The sequence below is a fragment of the Somniosus microcephalus genome, chromosome 1 (assembly GCF_052327205.1).
Source record: "Somniosus microcephalus isolate GS21.2 chromosome 1, FLI_Smic_1.0, whole genome shotgun sequence".
Lineage (NCBI taxonomy): Eukaryota > Metazoa > Chordata > Chondrichthyes > Squaliformes > Somniosidae > Somniosus > Somniosus microcephalus.
The window spans coordinates 171,907,058-171,922,607 of NC_140987.1; the positions used below are offsets into that span (position 1 = coordinate 171,907,058).

At 45.0% G+C, this 15,550-nt stretch overlaps 1 protein-coding gene and 1 long non-coding RNA gene across 3 annotated transcripts in view; one reads left to right on the forward strand and one right to left on the reverse strand.

Annotated features, from left to right (window-relative positions):
- Positions 1-862, reverse strand: part of man2a1 (mannosidase, alpha, class 2A, member 1) — a 355,305-nt gene extending 354,443 nt beyond the window's left edge. For both annotated transcript variants that reach the window (XM_085987444.1, XM_085987435.1), the window contains exon 1: positions 585-862. In XM_085987444.1, the coding sequence (XP_085843570.1) occupies positions 585-719 (135 nt within the window). In that variant the 5' untranslated portion in view covers positions 720-862. The remainder of the gene's footprint in view (positions 1-584) is intronic.
- A 202-nt stretch (positions 863-1,064) lies between these two features.
- LOC147124465 (uncharacterized) overlaps positions 1,065-15,550 on the forward strand; it is a 53,695-nt gene continuing 39,209 nt past the window's right edge. The window contains exon 1 of the long non-coding RNA XR_015078335.1: positions 1,065-1,154. This is a non-coding gene — a long non-coding RNA (uncharacterized LOC147124465). The remainder of the gene's footprint in view (positions 1,155-15,550) is intronic.

Sequence of the window (15,550 nt, forward strand, 5' to 3'; positions counted from 1 at the left end):
TGAAAGCCAAGCGCAAATGGCGGAAGGAGCGCATGTCAACCCAAGCACCCCACCCACCGTCTGCCCCACCTGTGACCGAGACTGTAGGTCCCGCATTGGACTCAACAGTCACCTGAGAACTCATTTTTAGTGTGGAAGCAAGTCGTCCTCGGTTCTGCCTAAGACGACAAGATGATGATTGTACAGCAAAGACAAGATTTACAAGTATGTTTCCTTAATGTAGCTTTGCAAATGCCACAAACAGAAAGCATTTTTTCCCATATAGATGTACTATCCTTTGGATAATTTTGACTTTCATCCACTTGTAAAAACAAAAATGGGGGAAAATTTGTTGTAGGGGAAAACTCGCCTCCCCCTCACTTCACTAAATATCTTTGGCGAGAGACACACAAAGACAGAATTAGACTAGGAACCATCAGCAGATAGTTACAGAAAGAGGCTTTAATTTCTACGCGTGAGCAACGCCATGGGAGATCAATTGTTAGTCCGCTAAAAGGGGAGCGCATGCAACAGCCAAGTGTAGTCCTTGTTCACAACGATCCCATTCGCTAATAAACATACGCGAGTTATTTAACAGCACTTACCTTTGGAAATGTTCCCCCTTTCCTCACGTTCTTTGGGTGATCAAACTGAACATGGTCGAGCATTAAGTACAAGGAAAAGATCACCACGCAGAATATGGCACTTCCAAATATAGTGAATTGCCTGCTCAGTTTCATGTTTTCATGTATTTTTACGCATTTAAAGACATAAGAACACCGACGAAATTTGCATAGTAGTGGTGTTTTAATATTTCCGAACGGAGGTGTAAAAAGTTCCTTCCAAAAGCGTGCGCGGAGTGAAGTGCACCATTAGACTAACCAGCAAACACAGGAAGCAAACGTTTTCCTGTCACATGAATCGAGTGGCAGAACAGTAGAGAAATCCCAATCGGTTTTCAAACACGCCCCCCCGCCGTAAAAAGCCACGAGATTAAAGCTCCACTGCCAAAAACTTCTTCACCGTATCGTAAGCTCACTGGTGTCACTCTCAACACAAATCCTGGTAAAATGTAATATCTTCGGAAAGAAAAAGGCAACAGTCAGGTAGTGGAGCTGAGCAGGTTACGTGGAGAGATGTTGGAAACAGAGTTGCGGAAACAGCAGCTCGATCAGGTGAAGAACAACCTGTATTTCCAGTTCTTGGCGTTTCCGAGTCACGGGTTATTATTGTTTCACATACCCCTTTTTCACTCGGCCTTGTGCAGTTCTATCTCTCAATGTTCAGCATTCAAAATTGTCTACGCATTAAACATAAACCCGTTTTGCAAGTTGCAGTCTTCAGTGAATTGAGAGAGAGCTCAAGTGGCAACAAATGCTGACTATTTTGCCATCCGATAATCACATTGTTTTAATCTCGCCGACCTTTGTTCTGCAAACATTTTTCTTTCCTGCGTCCTTTTGCCCCAGTCTCTCAAGAGTTACCATTTCAGTGCGTCTGGTTGTTTCGGCAAATCAGCTGCCCTGCTGAATGGGCAGTGTCGGGGCGGTAACCTCCTTCCTTGCAGCCCGATGTAACATTCGGTTCCCCCAAATTAACTCGGCAAACGATAACGAATCTTAAATCTAACAATCTTCCTCCTTGTCAGACGAAGGTCATTTTTCAAGCCTGAGCAAAACCGTTCTACTTCCTCCTCCAGAAAGGATGCAATAAGTTTTTTTTATATATCTTGTGTAGTTTATCGTTTTTTCTAAATGGAAATAGTATATATGTGTGTGTGTGTGTATAATATATTTAAAGACAATTAGTTCCCCTATCGATAAATGTATATTGTCATAGCGAAGCAAAACATCAGTGTCTTCAGCCAATTCTGAGGCACGAAGACGTCAAACCCTGCAGCTTGCTCCACTCGGAATCAAGGGGTTCGTGTTACCCTTCTTCCCTCCAACCCACACCAAGTGCTAGTCTGGCACACCACCGAGCTGCTCCTGAGGCTCGTTTATGTACGTTTTCTTTTTTTTAACGCGTTAGATAACGTTAGTTTCTTTATTCATACGCCTTTTTAATGTGCGTGTGTTGTAAATATGCTCCGTGTGAACGCTCCGCTCTCCCCCTCCTTTGCTTTATTTTTTTTGAAAATTCGTCCGTTACTGCTCTTGTCCGCTCGAGCCGCAACTGAAACCACGCCTCGCGGCCAGCGCCTGCGCATTCAGTGTTACCTTCAGTGACGTGGCGTCAAGAGACGGCGCACGCATGCGCCAATGTTCTACTTCTGATTTCTGTGCATCAGGGGGAGTTGTAGCGGGACACCGCCAAGCAGCATTGTAGGTATGGGAGAGTACACGGCTGCAGGTTCATGTGCTTTGATCTTGCCAAAGTAAATATTATGGGGAGACGGAGCGGCATCGTTGTTAATGTGGCAGGTCAAGCAGCATCTGTGGAGAGAGAAACAGAGTTAACTTTTCAGGTCGATGACCTTTCGTCAGTGCGGAGTGTTTCCTATTAATTTTCTGTTAATTTCAGATTTCCAGCATCTGCAGTATTTTGCTTTTGCGTCACTGTCAATTTAATTGTGTTTAGGGGGAGAACAATATCCGTACAGGTAGTATTCCGCAAAAAAAACACAATGTTCAAAACAGGATATACCGTGCAGAAACAGGCCATTCAGCCCAGCCAGTCCATGCCGGCATTTACTTCATCTAAATCTATCGGCATAACCCTCTATTCCCTTCTCCTTCATGCTTGTCAAGCTTCCCCTTAAATGCATCTATACTTTTTGCTTCAACCACTCCTGTGTTAGTGAGTTCCACATTCTCACCACTCTCTTGGTAAAGAAGTTTCTTCTGAATTCCCCTTTGGATTTCTTGGTGATTATCTTATATTGATGGCCTCCAGTTATGTGCTTCCCCACAAGTGGAAACATTTGCTCAATATCCACTCTTTTTCATAATTTTAAAGACCACTATTAGGTCACCCTCAGCCTTTTTTCAAGAGAAAAGAGACCCAGCCTGTTCATCCTTTCCTGACATGTATATCCTCGCATTTCTGGTATCATCCTTGTAAATCTTCTCTGCACCCTCTCTAGTGCCTCTATACCCTTTTTATAATATAGCGACCAGAACTGTATGCAGTACTCTAGATGTGGTCTAACCAATGATCGATACAGGTTTAGCATAACTTCCCTACTTTACAATTCTATCCCTCTAGAAATAAACCCTAGTGCTTGGTTTGCATTATTTATGGCCTTGCTAACCTGTGTCACAACTTTTATTGATTTGTGTATTTGTACTCCTAGATCCCTTTGTTGCTCTACCTCACCTAGACTCACACCGTCTAAGTAATAAGTGACCTCCCTATTCCTACCAAAATGTACTACCTCACATTTATCATTGTTGAACTTCATTTGCCAATTATATGCCCATTCTGCAAGTTTATTAATGTTCTCCTGTAACTTGTTGCAGTCCTCCTCAGTATTGACTATCCCCCAATTTGGCGTCATCCGCACATTTAGAAATTGTGTTTTTGATTCCCAAGTCCAAATTGTTAATGTAAATTGTGAACAGCAGTGGTCCCACCACTGATCCTTGTGGTACACCACTACCCACCTTCTGCCACTGTGACTAGCTACCTTTTACCCCACTCTCTGCTTTCTGTCTTGAAACCAGCTAGCTATCCATTCTGCTACTTGTCCCTTGACTCCGCATTCTCTGACCTTGTTCATCAGTCTATTATGGGATACCTTATCGAAGGCCTTTTGAAAATCTAGATAAATTACATCTACTACATTACCCTTGTCTACTCTCTCTGTTACCACTTCAAAAAATTCAATGAGGTTGGTGAAGCAAAACTTTACCTTTTGGAATCCATGCTGACTATTCATTGCTATGTTTTTGGTTTCTAAATGTTCTTCTATTTTCTCCTTTAGTAGGGATTCCATTATTTTTCCTACCACCGATGTTAAGCTGACTAATCTATAATTCCCTGGACATGTTCTATCCCCCTTAAATATAGGTATTACATTAGCTATCCGCCAGTCCTCTGGCACTAACGAATTATTAAATATGCGTAGTGTGATAATAATAACTTCCAGGAAGTTATGTCATCACTTCCTGTGAACTATGAACTGTGTACATACCTCACTTCCTGTCATATGTCACTTCCTGTTGGACTGGTATAAATACTGGACTGTTCAGTATTGTAAGAGGCTTCTACCAGAGGTATGGTAAAGACCTCTCTTGTATATAGTGTGTTTATAAGTTACTTAAAGCTTACTTTAAAGTTACTTGATGGTAAGACTCCTTTTTTCTTACATCAATTTAAGTAACTTAGTATTTACACTTACAAATACTAGACCTTCGGACAAACTCGGAGTTAAGGATCCAGGGAACCACCCGTCATGGAGAGAATCCTTAGACCTATTCGTCTGGACTTGGACCCGAATACACCAGCAGCTGGCAGGGTATGGAAGTATTGGTACCGTACTTTTGAGAATTTTCTGGATGAATGTAAAGTGGATGCTCCTACTAGATTGCGGATACTTATCAACTATGTGACCCCAAAAGTGTTCGAATATGTTGATGAATGGGATAATTACGATGAGGTGATTCGGGCACTTAAGAAACTGTATGCCAAGACCCCAAATGAGGTCTATGCTAGACATCTACTGGCCACAGCCCAACAAGGGCCAGGGGAATCAATTAACAAATTCCTGCAAGAACTTCGCAGGCTCAGCATAGATTGTAACTTTCAGGCAGCCTCAGCTGAGCTGTACTGCGAAGAAATGATTCGTGATGCTTTCATCTGCGGGATTGCCTCTCCATTTATACGCCAGCGTCTACTAGAAAGTAAAACACTTGAGCTACAAAAAGCTTTTGACCTAGCTTGTTCTCTGGATTTGGCAAAGAGAAATGCAGACCTCTATCAGCTGCCCAGATCTCGATCTGCTGCTGTAACTGCAACCAGACAATTCAAGCAGTCTCAGGTGAACCCTATCATGGGGGAATCTAATTCTGATAATTCTGATGAAGAGGAGGATGACCCCACTTTAGCAGCCTCTTGGCAATCTAGGAAGGAATGCTTCTTTTGTGGAGATGCTTTTCACCCTAGGAAAACCTGCCCTGCTCGCAATGCAATCTGCAGTTATTGCAAAAAAAAAGACACTTTGCTAAAGTTTGCCTATCAAGGGCCTCTACGAGGGCCAATCCAGCTAAGGCCTACCGAACTGCCCCAATTAGGGCCTATCAAGCTTCCTCTCGAGCTCTCTCCCGAAGAAGCACACCGAGAGTTTTAGCCACTCTCTGTGCAACGACACCAATTACAGCTGCTTGCCCACAGAACCTGTCTCATGCAGCCACAAGTTTCAATTAAAGGGCATACCTTAGATGCCTTAATTGACTCAGGAAGTACTGATAGTTTCATTAAGGAACAGATTGTTGCGAAATTGAAACTACATGTCTTCCCATCGGACCAGGCAATTGCGATGGCTCAGTCATCACTTAATACCAGAATCTCCGGCTTTTGTGTTGTTGATATGACACTTCATGGTCGTATGTATCCCTCCACCTGACTTTCGGTGCTCAAGGACTTATGTAGTGATCTCCTCTTAGGGCTGGACTTCCAAAAACAGCATAAGAAACTCACCATTGAGTTCGGTGGATCCAAACCCGGACTTACTATTTCTAATATACCGTCTAAATTACCGTTTTGTGCATTGTCAGCAGCTTCACTTGATGAACCCTCATTATTTGCCAGTATTCCGCCTCGATGCAAACCAATAATAACGAAATCGCTGCGCTTTAATCAGGAAGACCAATCTTTTATTGCGGCTGAAATCTCTCGACTTCTAGCAGAGGATATCATCGAACCATGTTCGTCGCCCTGGCGGGCTCAAGTCGTCATTGTCAAGAACCCTCTAAAGCCTCACAAACAGCGACTATGCATTGATTATTCGCAAACCATCAATCAATATACCGACTTGGACGCCTACCCATTGCTGATATGGTTAATAAACTGGCCGAATACAAAGTGTTCTCAACTTACGATTTAAAAAGTGCCTATCATCAGGTACCCTTGAAGGTCTCAGATAAGCAGTACACGGCCTTTGAGGCTAATGGACGGCTGTACCAATTTCGTCGCCTCCCATTCGGGGTTACTAATGGAGTGGCTGTCTTCCAACGGGCAATGGATGGCCTGGTTAAGCAGGAAAACCTAAGGGACACTTTTCCCTATCTTGATAACATTACCATTGCAGGTCACGATCAACAGGAACACGACGCCAACCTCCAAAAATTTCGGGATGCCCTCCATCGCCGTAATTTGACCCTGAATGAATCCAAATCTGTTGAGTCGCAACCGACCATCAACATCCTTGGCTACTGCGTAGGCAATGGTATCATTAAGCCAGACCCAGAAAGACTTCGCCCGCTCCAAGAGCTCCCATCACCTAAGAATCCGGCTTCTTTACGTCGGGCTCTCGGTCTGTTTGCATACTACGCTAAATGGATTCCTCATTTCTCAGACAAAATCCAACCCTTGCTGCATGCTAGATCATTTCCACTGGGAACAGCGGCTGTTGCAGCCTTTAACCTTCTCAAAAAAACAGTTGGAGAAAGCGGCTCTTCACTCCATCGATGAGAATCTCCCTTTCGTGGTTGAATGTGATGCCTCGGAGGTGGCGATCTCGGCTACTCTGAATCAGGAAGGTCGTCCTGTAGCATTTATGTCCAGGACCTTACAAGGTGCCGAGCTACATTATCCTCCGGTTGAGAAAGAAGCCACAGCCATCATAGAGGCAGTATGGAAGTGGAACCATTTTCTAGCTCGCCAGCACTTTACATTGATCACGGACCAACGATCAGTCGCCTTCATGCTCGATAATCGAAAACGAACCAAAATTAAGAATAATAAAATACAACTTTGGAGGATGGAACTGGCCTCTTTTGGTTATACCATTCTCTATCAGCCTGGCAAGGAGAATGTGGCCCCGGACACCCTCACACGGGCATTCTGCTCCACTATGTCATCCTCTAATCTCATAGATGTCCACAATGGATTGTGTCATCCTGGCGTTACGCGCATGCTACATTTCGTACGATCACGGAATCTCCCTTTTTCCACTGGAGATGTAAAGAAAATATGCTCAGAATGCCGGCTTTGTGCGGAATTAAAACCTCAGTTCTTCCGCCCCTCAGATGGTATACTCATACATGCAACCCAACCGATGCAACGACTTAGCATCGATTTTAAGGGCCCAGTGCCCTCTTCAACTCGGAACACATATTTGCTCACCATGATCATCGAATATTCACGTTTTCCGCTTGCCTTCCCCTGCTCCAATATGCTGGCGTCCACAGTAATCTGCTGCCTTGAGCAGGTATTTTCTCTCTGTGGCATGCCGGCTTATATTCACTCAGATCGGGGTCCATCCTTTTATGTCAAGGGAACTCGAGGACTACCTCTCAGAACGGGGAATTGCTACAAGCAAAACCACACCATACCATCCCATCGGAAATGGGCAGGTAGAGAGGTATAACGGTATCATCTGGAATTCCGTACGTCTCGCTTTAAGATCTCGGGGCCTACCAGACCAGCAATGGGAAACAGTGCTTCCGGATGCATTGCACTCTATACGGTCCCTGCTTTCTACAGCCACAAATACTACACCTCATGAGTGGTTCTTTGGATTCCAGCGTCGCTCATCTCATGGGACATCACTCCCGTCATGGCTAACTACTCCTGGACCTGTATTACTCCGAAGATACGTTCGGACATCTAAAAATGACCCTCTCGTAGACGAGGTCGAACTAACCGATGCCAACCCCACCTATGCAAACATACGGTAGATTCTCGGCCGTCGGAATATCGTATCATTACGGGATCTGGCTCCCTGCCCACCAGGACCTAGTGGGACATCAGGTGATGGCATTTCACCAGGAAACTCTTGGGACCTATCGGGTACCCCTCTCCAGGATCCTGATCGGACACCAACTAGCTTGGTGCCGGTAGAACCCCGTACTCAAAGTTGCGACCCTCCCAGTACCGCGCATGAAAGTACTGATCCGCCATAGACCAGCTCTGCACCTCCCTCTGAACCGAGGCAGTCCGACTTTGAACTTATTGGGGCTCGTACACGAAGCCATGATCTCCCCGACCCTTCACAGGGCAATCCAGGCCACAGACTCTGACCAATGGCCAACCGCATGTAAGCGGACCAGCGACCCTCTACGACGGGAATCCAAACGGGTGCGACTCTTCCTCGTTCGGCGGCTGCGGAACAAAAGGTAGACCACAGCCTCCTAATCCTGCAGGAGGGAAGAATGTGATAATAACTTCCGGGAAGTTATGTCATCACTTCCTGTGAACTATGAACTGTGTACATACCTCACTTCCTGTCATATGTCACTTCCTGTTGGACTGGTATAAATACTGGACTGTTCAGTATTGTAAGAGGCTTCTACCAGAGGCATGGTAAAGACCTCTCGTGTTTATAAGTTACTTAAAGCTTACTTTAAAGTAACTTGATGGTAAGACTCCTTTTTCTTACATCACGTAGTAATGCCTCTGCTATCTCTTCCCTAGATTCTTTTAAAATGCGTGGATACAATCCATCCGGGCCAGGGGTTTTATCCTCTTTGAGTTTGATTAGTTTATTTAATATATCCCCTCTCTTTTATTTTAAATGCATTTATCTCATTACTAATCTCATCACCCAGTGTCATGTCCACCTGTTCTATCTCCCTGGTAAAAACGGAAGCAAAATAATTACTTAATATTTCTGCCAACTCTCTATCGTTAATTGTGGTATTATGGTGTCTATCCCTGAATGGCCCTATTCCCATCCCAACCTTCCTTTTTGTATTGATGTGCCTGTGAAATATTTTACTATTTTGTTTTATGTTCCTTGATAATTTAATTTCATAGCTCCTCTTTGCCTTCTTAATTGTTTTTTGACTTCTCTCCATATTCTCCCTTATCATACACTCCCCTGCTGTCTATGTACTTAATGTATGCCTCTTTCCTTCCACTCAATTGTTCCCTTATGGCTTTATTCATCCATGGAGTTTCATTAATGTTTAGTTTGTTCTTTCCTTTTAGCGGAATATATTGTTTCTGCACTCTGTTTCTTTCCCATTACTGTTCTACATCGTTGTTTACCAATATTGCTGCCCATTTTATTTTCCCAGGTTCTATTCTCAGCCCCTCAATCAGCTTTTCTCCAATCTATTACACTGCTTTTTGTCATACTTATGTTCTTCTCTATTACCATCTTAAAGTGTTTTATATTATGGTCACTATTGCCTAGATGTTCCCCTACTTTTACTTCTCTTATCTGCTCTGGTTCATTCCCCATTACTAGATCCAATAGCGAATCCTCCTTTGGGCTTTTTATATATTGGGTTAGAAAGGAGTCCTGTACACATTGTAGGAACTCCATTCCCTTAACCCCTTTACCTACCTCTTCTGTCCAATTAATATCGGAGTGGGGGGGGGGGAAAGAGAAGAGAGAGGAGGAGGAAATAGAGGGGGTGGAGTATGCTTTATGATCAACAATTCTTGGTGTTCTGACGTGGAACTACCTACTACATCTTGTTCACTCGATCTTGAACACCTGATGATCAAATGCCGACCCTTCTACCTCCCGAGAGAGTTCTCATCCGTGATCATTACAGCGATGTATATTCCACCACAGGCCGACACAAATAGGGCACTAAACGAGCTGTATGGGATCATTAGCAGGCTTGAAACTTCCCATCCAGAGGCTGCATTCATCGTGGCTGGCGATTTTCAACAAAGCCAATCTGAAGAAAGTACTGCCTAAATACCATCAGCATATCACCTGCCCAACGCGAGCCAAGAACACACTAGATCACGTTTACACTCCATTCCGGGATGGATACAAGGCCCTCCCCCGCCCTCCCTTCGGCAAATCAGATCACGACTCCATCCTGCTGCTACCCACCTATAGGCAGAAACTGAAACAGGAAAAGCCTGTGATGAGATCTCTACAACGCTGGTCGGATCAATCAGACGCTATGTTACAAGACTGTTTTGACTCCACTGACTGGGATATGTTTCGGAATGCCTCGGACAATGACATCAACACATATACAGATTCAGTCATTAGTTTCATAAACAAGTGCATAGATGACGTCGTTCCGAGGATTGTTGTACGAACATTTCCCAACCAGAAACCATGGGTAAATGGCAATATCCGTGCTATGCTAAAAGCATGGTCCATCGCATTCAACTCTGGGGACATGGATGAGTATAAAAAATCAAGGTACGACCTCAGGAAAAAACCATCAAAACTGCAAAAAGACAATACACGGACAAAGTGGAGTCACACTATCATAGCTCAGATTCGCGAAGGATGTGGAGTGGACTACAATCTATTACAGACTACAAAGGGAAACTCAACTGTGTCATGCCCAGCAATGCCTCTCTCCCGGATGAGCTTAACACTTTTTACGCCCGGTTTGAGGCCAACAACTGGCCTGTTACAAGGGCGCTCGGGACGACCGGGTCTTCTCAATCTCCGTGGCTGACGTGAGCAAGACCTTTAAGAAAGTGAACACCCACAAAGCACCCGGTCCAGATGGAATCCCTGGGTGTGTCCTTAGAGCATGCGCTGACCAGCTGGCAGCTGTGTTTACGGATATATTCAACCGTTCACTGTACCAGTCTGTAGTCCCCACCCGCTTCAAGATGACATCGGTTATTCCAGTCCCCAAAAAAACAAAAGTAACCCGTTTAAACGACTACCGCCCCATAGCACTCACTTCTGTCATCATGAAGTGCTTTGAGAGGCTGGTCAAAACCCACATCAACTCGTTACTACCTGACACACTGGACCCACTCCAATTTGCGTACCGCCCAAACAGATCTAGGGATGATGCCATCGCCACTGTACTGCACACCCTCTTATCCAGGTGTGATAAGGCAAACACCTATGTGAGAATGTTGTTCATTGATTATAGTTCAGCATTCAATACCATTATCCCCTCTAAGCTTGTCAACAAGCTCAGTGAGCTAGGACTTAACACCTCCCTATGCAACTGGATCCTGGACTTCCTGACGGGAAGACCCCAGGTGGTGAAAACGGGCAGTAACACCTCCTCAACACTGATCCTGAACACGGGAGCTCCCCATGGTTGTGTGCTCAGCCCCCTTCTGTACTCCGTTTACTCATGACTGCGTGGCCACGTACAACTTCAACTCCATCAAGTTTGCTGATGACACGACCGTTGTAGGCCTGATCACAGATGGCGACGAGACAGGCTACAGAGAGGAGGTAAGAGCCCTAGGAGAATGGTGCAAGTACAACAACCTCTCCCTCAACATCAGCAAAACAAAGGAGATGATCGTGGATTACAGGAAGCGGCAGGGGGAGGGACACACCCCAATCTACATCGAAGGGGCTGAGGTGGAGAGGGTCAGCAGCTTCAAATTCCTGGGTGTATTCATTACGGAGGACTTACGTGGTCCCATCACATCGACGTAACCAAGAAGGCATGCCAACGCCTGTTCTTCCTCAGGAGACTGAAGAAATTTGGAATGGCCCCCCAGATTCTCACCAACTTCTACCGGTGCACCATCGAGAGTATCCTGTCCGGCTGCATCACTACCTGGTATGGCAACTGCACCGCCACAGACCGCAAGGCTCTACAGATGGTAGTGAAAGCTGCACAACACACTATAGGAATTCAACTACCTGCTGTGCAGGATATCTACCCCGAGAGGTGCCGGGGGAAGGCCCTGAGAATCATTAAAGACGCGAGTTACCCCAGCCACAACCTCTTCGCCCTGCTCCCGTCTGGTAAGAGATACCGAAGCATACGGTCTCGTACCAACAGGTTTCGAAACAGCTTCTACCCCCAGGCCATAAGACTCATGAACGATTAATTTATTATTATTTATTACTGTTATTTATTATTACTGTCTTTCTATTAGTATTTCTATTATTTTTATCATTGTTATGCCATATTTATATTCCAATGTTGGAGGACTCGTAAAAATCAACATTTCATTGTGCAGTACACACGTCTGCTGCATATATGACAAATAAAATTGAATTGTAGATCCCTCCACCCGCACCCCCCCCCCCCCCATCTTACTAGTTTAAAGCCTTTGCCACCTCCCTATTTACCCTTTCCGCTAGGACACTGGTCCCATCCCGGTTCAGGTGGAGCCCATCCCATCAGTACAGCTCCTTCCTGTCCCAGAACTGGTGCCAGCGTCCCATGAAAAGGAACCCCTCTTTCATACGCCAGCCCTTTAGCCACGTGTTAATTCCCCTGATCTGTCTGCTTCTATGCCAATTTGCACGTGGCTCGGGCAATAATCCAGAGATTATTACCCTCTAGGTCCTGCTTTTTAATTTAGAGCCTAACTCCCGATTGCTCTTTCGGCAGAACCTGTTCCTACCTATATCGTTTGTTCCAACATGGACCACGACAACTGGATTTACCCCCTCCCTTTCCAAGTTCCTCTCCAGCCGCCGTGAGATATCCCTTACCCTGGCAACACACCCTTTGGGATTTTCTTGGCTGCAGAAAAAGCTATCTATCCCCCTAATTAGAGTCCCCCTATCACTAACCACATTTCTATTCTGCTTCCCAGCCCCCTTGGACAGCCTTCTGAGCCACAGTGCCTTGGTCTGCATTGTGGCTGTCCTCCCTGCAGTCTTTTCTCCTTGTCCTCACAGGTAGCGAGTACTTCATACCTATTGGACAGGACCAATGTCTGCGGGACCTCCTTCTCAACCTCTCCTAAATCCCCACTACCCGGTTCCCTAGCAGTCACACCCTCCCCTTCCTGAACCTGTGCTTTCCTCTGGGGTCTGACTATTCTGGATAAAACTGTCCAGAAATTCCTCCCCTTTCCCTTGTATCGAGTGTCTCTAACTCGCACTCTAGCTCAATGACTCTGAGCTGGAGAGATTTAGCTCATCCAAAACTTTGATGCCCGTATCTGTCCACAAACTCCCACATACTGCAGTCCAGACACACAACCTGCCCTGCCACATCTTCGTCTAGCCTTATTTTATTTATTTAATTAGTCTTTACTCAACAATTATTTATACTGCCTGACCTGGAGTGTATCAGTGGAGAGAATAGAGAAGTTAACGTTTCAGGTATGGGCGTAGGATCTATCCTTGCTCCCCTTTTGTTCATCTACATGCTGGTGACATTATCTGCAGACATATGCTGACGACATCTAATTCAACCTATCCCATCACCTTTTTCGACCCCTCTATTGTCTCTATGTTGCTTGTCGACATCCAGTTTTGGAGAAGCCGCAATTTTCTACAGCTAAACATCAAGGCTGAAACGATCGCCTTCACTCTTCGTCACAAATTACATACATTTGCCATCGATTCCAACCCCCTCCAGAGTACTGTCTCAGATGAACCAGACTGTTCACAAACTTGCTGTCCAATTCAGTCCTGAGCTAAGTTTACAATCCCACATTATCTCTGTCGCAAAGACAGCCTGCAGCCACCTCCATAACGTCACCTGCGTCCGCCCCTGCAGCTGAAGCCATCATCCATGCATTGGTCACTTCCAGACTTGATTATTCCAATACTCTACTGGTCAGTCTCCCATCCTCCACCCATTGTAAACTTTAGCTCATCCAAAACATTGATGCCGGTACCTGTCCCACTCGCCCATCACCCTGTCCTCGCTGACCTTTGGCTCCCAGTCCCCCAGCTCCTCAAATTTAAAATTCTCATCCTTTAATTTAAATTCTTTCATGGTTTTTGTCCTCCCTCCCCTCCCCCCCCCCCCCCCTATCTCTGTAACCTCCTCCAGATTTTCTATCTCTTTCCCCCCGCGCGCCCCCCCCCCCCCCCCACCCCTCCCTGCCCCCAAACTCACCATTCCTCTAACTCTAGCCTCATGTGCATTCTCCCTCCCTTCACCCCACCATTGGCAATTGTGCCTTCAGCTGCCTAGGCCCCACAGTCTGAAATTTTCTTCCTAAAGCCCTCCATTTCCCCCTCCTTTAAGATTCTCCTTAAACATCTGTGCTCGCTAACCTACATTGGCTCCCAGTTGAGCAATGCCTCAATTTTAAAATTCTCATCGTTTTCAAATTGCTTCATGGCCTCATCCCCCCTCCCTGTTATCCAGTCGTATAATCTTCTGAGTTAGCTCTGCTCCTCCAATTCTGGCCTCTTGTGCATCCCCAATTTTAACCGCTCCACCATTGGTGTTCGTGCCTTCAGCTGCCAAGGACCTAAGCTCTGGAATTCCCTCCCTAAACCTCTCTACCTCCCTTACCTCCTTTTAAGATGCTCCTTAAAACCTAACTCTTTGGCCAAGCTTTTGGCATCCCTCCTAATATGTCCTCCTATGGCTTGGCATTAATTTTTTCCATACACCTCTATGAAGCAACATGGGTTTTTTTCCGCATTAAGAGTGCTTTATAAATACAAGTTGATGTTCATTTGTCCATTCCCTCCACAGAGACTGCCTGACCAGCTGAGTGTTTCCAACATTTTCTGTTTTTTTTTTTTTTTGTTTCAGATTTCCAGCATCTGCAGTACTTTTCTTTAGGTAGTATGCTAGTTGAATGGGGGAAGGTTTCAAACAGAATCATCCAGCACAGGAGAAAATATGTATTACTTTAATTTCTGTGCAGCTCAACTAAAATGACAATTTTTACAAAGTATATGCATTCATTAATACAATGAAATAAAAAGCCATGTTAATTTAATAAATTGTATAGCTACCTATGAGCTTATGATCCTACCTGTCCAATTTTCCTCTCTGCACTGTATTCCGGTGATCCATTATGCTCCACAAAGTGTGACTGAAGAATCGTGACATAGGAAATGAGGCTAATGTGCACAGGCATGTAATCAATATCCTGTGGCATTGCACATACAATCAAGACTGAGCTCTTCAGGTGAGGCAAAGTTAGAAGGTGGGGGATAATTAGACTAGCACTTGCAGTCATAATTAAGTCCCTATTTTGAAATCGTGCATTCTATCCTTATTATTTAATATTCAATATTCCATGGAGTTGCACCAGGTACATATGGGAATATGGTCTATGTTGTAGTGTTGCTTTTTTTTCTCTCGTTGCTCCTCTTCTGCCTCTTCCCTTTTTTCCTAATTTTTTCTGCATTGCTTTTCTTTTCCATCCTATTTTTGTTTCTATGTCTTGTTTCAGGTCATATAACTGGGAAAGAAGCCACCAATGACTGTAGACTGCATTTGAGTGGAAATTGTGGGAAGAATGTGGACTTCAGTGGTTTGATTCCTATCCCTTCCTCCATCACTTGTGCGTTCCCCCCAAACCTCTCGCTCCTAATGCATCTCCTATCTGAGTCACCTTCCCACTACCCACTTACTGCCACATCCTCATTCCCATCACTACCCCTTTGAACTGCCTGTTTGAAACCATACATCCTTCCTTCCCCCTCACTCCACGGTTAGTCATCTCATTGTTAACTCTCCATCCACTCTTGCACGCTTCCCCATAAGAGTGGTGACAAGATGCTTGGACTCCTTTCTTTCCTCTACCTAGCACAGGAGAAAATATGTATTACTTTAATTTCTGTGCA